The sequence below is a fragment of the Juglans regia genome, chromosome 7 (genome assembly GCF_001411555.2).
Source record: "Juglans regia cultivar Chandler chromosome 7, Walnut 2.0, whole genome shotgun sequence".
NCBI lineage: Eukaryota > Viridiplantae > Streptophyta > Magnoliopsida > Fagales > Juglandaceae > Juglans > Juglans regia.
The window spans coordinates 14,236,209-14,239,425 of NC_049907.1; the positions used below are offsets into that span (position 1 = coordinate 14,236,209).

At 38.3% G+C, this 3,217-nt stretch overlaps 1 protein-coding gene across 1 annotated transcript; it reads left to right on the forward strand.

Moving 5' to 3' along the window:
• The first annotated feature begins 1,294 nt into the window (after positions 1-1,294).
• Positions 1,295-2,623, forward strand: LOC108990776 (protein FAR1-RELATED SEQUENCE 5-like). Its single transcript, XM_018964856.2, has one exon. The coding sequence runs from the start codon at positions 1,295-1,297 to the stop codon at positions 2,621-2,623; it is 1,329 nt and encodes a 442-aa protein (XP_018820401.2).
• The last annotated feature ends 594 nt before the right edge of the window (positions 2,624-3,217 follow it).

Sequence of the window (3,217 nt, forward strand, 5' to 3'; positions counted from 1 at the left end):
AATGCACGGTTATTATGGACCCCCATCCGCAGTATGTTATTTTATTTAATATATCAATAACATTAGATTCAATATTAGTTGATATTTATTTTCTCAACACATCAATAATTTATCCAATAACATTTCAGGACATACCATCAACTTCTCCAAACATCCCAATGCACGGTTATTATGGACTAGCGCCTGCATGGTGACCGGGTTTTCTCTCATTTCCCACTGTCAACCAATATCCAAGCAATGTACAGGTGGTGATGTCATGTTTTCCGTTTAATGTTAATAAGTTGGTTTTTTTGAAGAGTTGAATTGCAGTTGGTTTTTTTAAGAGTTTAATTGCACTTTTTTTTTTTTTTTTCCTTTTTGCCAGAATGCTAGTTACACACAAGGCATGGAAGGCCAGTTGTCTCTCAGCAATACCTCCGTTACAAGTAGATTTATGGGTACAGAGGATAATAGACCCTCATTTGGGCAAACTAAATCGCTAGCTACATCTTCTGGAGTTGAAGAAATTCATCCTAATAGACCAGATGCAGAAGAAATCGAGTGTGGTAGTGCCAGAACATCAGAGAAAGTGCAAATGGATGGTGATGATGAGCCAGTTTCGGGGATGAAGTTTAATTTCTTAGAAGATTTAATGAGTTATTATAAGGAATATGGTAAGAAACGCGGGTTTGGGGTGATGACAAAAAGGAGTGAAATGGGAGAGGATCAGACTGTTAGATATGTCACATTTGCCTGTGCTCGTGGAGGGAAGGCACGGAATATGACTATAAATGTCGCCAACCCACATATGACAGGAAAGATGGAATGTAAGGCAAAAATTAATGCCTTAAAAGTTGCTGATGGAAAGTTTCGGCTGACTACAGTTCACAATATCCACAACCACGACCTCAGTCCAAAGAAATCTCTCTTCTTTCAATGTAATAGAGAAGTGAGTGAATCTGTTAAAAGGGTCCTAGATACGAATGATTTGGCCGGCATCCGAATGAACAAGAGTTTCAAGTCTCTTGTTGTTGGCGCGGGAGGTTTTGAGAACCTCCCATTTTTGGAAAAGAATTGCCGTAACTACATTGATAAGGTACGACATCTACGATTGCGCGAAGGTGGTGCTGGAGCGCTTCGAGACTACTTTTTACAGATGTAGTTTAAAAATCTGGGGTTCTTTGCACTAATGGACTTGGATGATGAAGGGAGGTTAAAAAATGTATTTTGGGCAGACCCCCGTAGTAGAGCAGCCTACTAATATTTCGAAGATGTCATAACCATTGACACCACATACTTGACGAACCGATATGAGATGCCCTTTGCGCCATTTGTTGGTGTAAACCACCATGGACAATCAATTTTGTTGGGAGCTGGCTTGATTTCCTCTGACGATACTGAGACCTTCTTCTGGTTATTCCAAACATGGTTGCAGTGTATGGATTGTATAGCGCTGAAGGTTATTATCACTAACCAAGAAAGAGCCATGAAAAATACAATTGCAATAGTTTTCCCAGAAAGCCGACATAGATTTTGCCTGTGGCATATCTTGAAGAAAGACCCTGAAAAGCTTGGCTGTTATGGTTCTTACAAAACTAGAATGAAAACTGCATTGATAAAATGTGTATATGATACCCAATCACCGGATGAGTTTGAAAAATGTTGGGATCAGTTGATTAGCACGTACAGCTTGCATGAGAATTTCTGGTTGCAGAGTTTATGCACTGAGCATGAGCATTGGGTACCGGCATTCTTGAAGAATGTTTTTTGGGCTGGAATGAGTACAATGCAGCGTAGCGAGAGCATGAATGCATTCTTTAATGGTTATGTTCATGCTAAGACAAACTTGAAAAAGTTTGTCGATCAGTATGGTAATGCCTTGAAAAATAAGATTGAGAACGAAAATGCAGCAGACTTCCAATCATTTAATGTCACAATTCCCTGCATCTCTAAATCTCCAATTGAAAAGAGATATAAAGATTTGTACACAAATGCTAAATTCAGGAAAGTTCAACAGCAACTTACCGGCATTATCGACTTGGACCCAGTTTTACTTAAGGCCAAAGTTATAGTCAAGACCTATCTGGTAGAGGATGAAGTTCGTGTCGAATATTTCACTAAGCTAGTTACACATTCAGTGGATTTTAGTGAGGACGATGCAGTCGCCAAGTGTACTTGTGGTTTATTTGAAATGAGGGGGATAGTGTGCCGGCACATCTTCGCCATCTTCAAATGTAAGGGGATTAAGACAATACCAGATAGGTACATTTTGGATCGATGGAGGAAGGACATCAAAAGAAGATACACGTTAATCCATAGCAACTATAACGCAGGGGATCAACGGGAAGATGCTAATAGATATTCAAGTCTGTTGAATATCTGTTATAAGATGATTACTTGTGCGACGAGTTCGAAAAAGCATACTGAGGATGCAACGACTAAGTTAAATGCAATGATTGACCTGTATGAAGCCAACCAAGAACCTCCATTGATGACTGAGAAGTGTTTAAATGTTGATGGCACAAATGCTAAGGACACAACTACAATAGGTAGTTTAACAAAAGTACTCAGTCTACGTGTTGTGCGAGGAAAAGGCAGACCCTCATCTCTGAGGAGAGCATCCAGGATGGAAAGAGACCTGTAGAAAGTTAAGGAGAAGACAAAGAAAGCGCAAGGAAAGGGAAAACGCAAACAGGTGCAGATTTGTAATATTATCTTGTTTATGCAAATTTTCATATAAATGCTATTTGACAAATTGGTTACTATTTTATTAGCGAAATGGGGAAGATACACCAGTCGTGGACACTTGCAGGAGGCTATTTGGCCCTTCCGATTTGGACGTTTCCAATGTTGGACACGTGCAGGTAATATAATAAGTATATATTTATATTTAAGTTATGATTTATTGCTGTGTTTTTTACAAGTATTTATCATCAGGCTATTCTAGAAAGCATACCAGTTGTTGACATTAGTGGAACCCAGCCCCAAGAAACAGTATTTCAAAGTCAAGAAAGCATAGGTAGATCCAAACTGTAACGGTATTTTAATGACATTAGTCGACGGGATATTAATATGAGTTAATATTTTTATAGATGCAATTTGGGTTTGATAGATCACAACCATGACAATGATATGATTATTGTGGGTATGTTTTCATAATATTATTGTTCTTATTTTGATATGCTAGAATCTTGTTATAGAAAAACTAATAAAAAAAAGCAAAGAATCTTGTTATAGA

Bases quoted from the DNA above. Each gene is read 5' to 3' on its own strand.
- LOC108990776 (XM_018964856.2), top strand. From the start codon at position 1,295: ATGCCCTTTGCGCCATTTGTTGGTGTAAACCACCATGGACAATCAATT.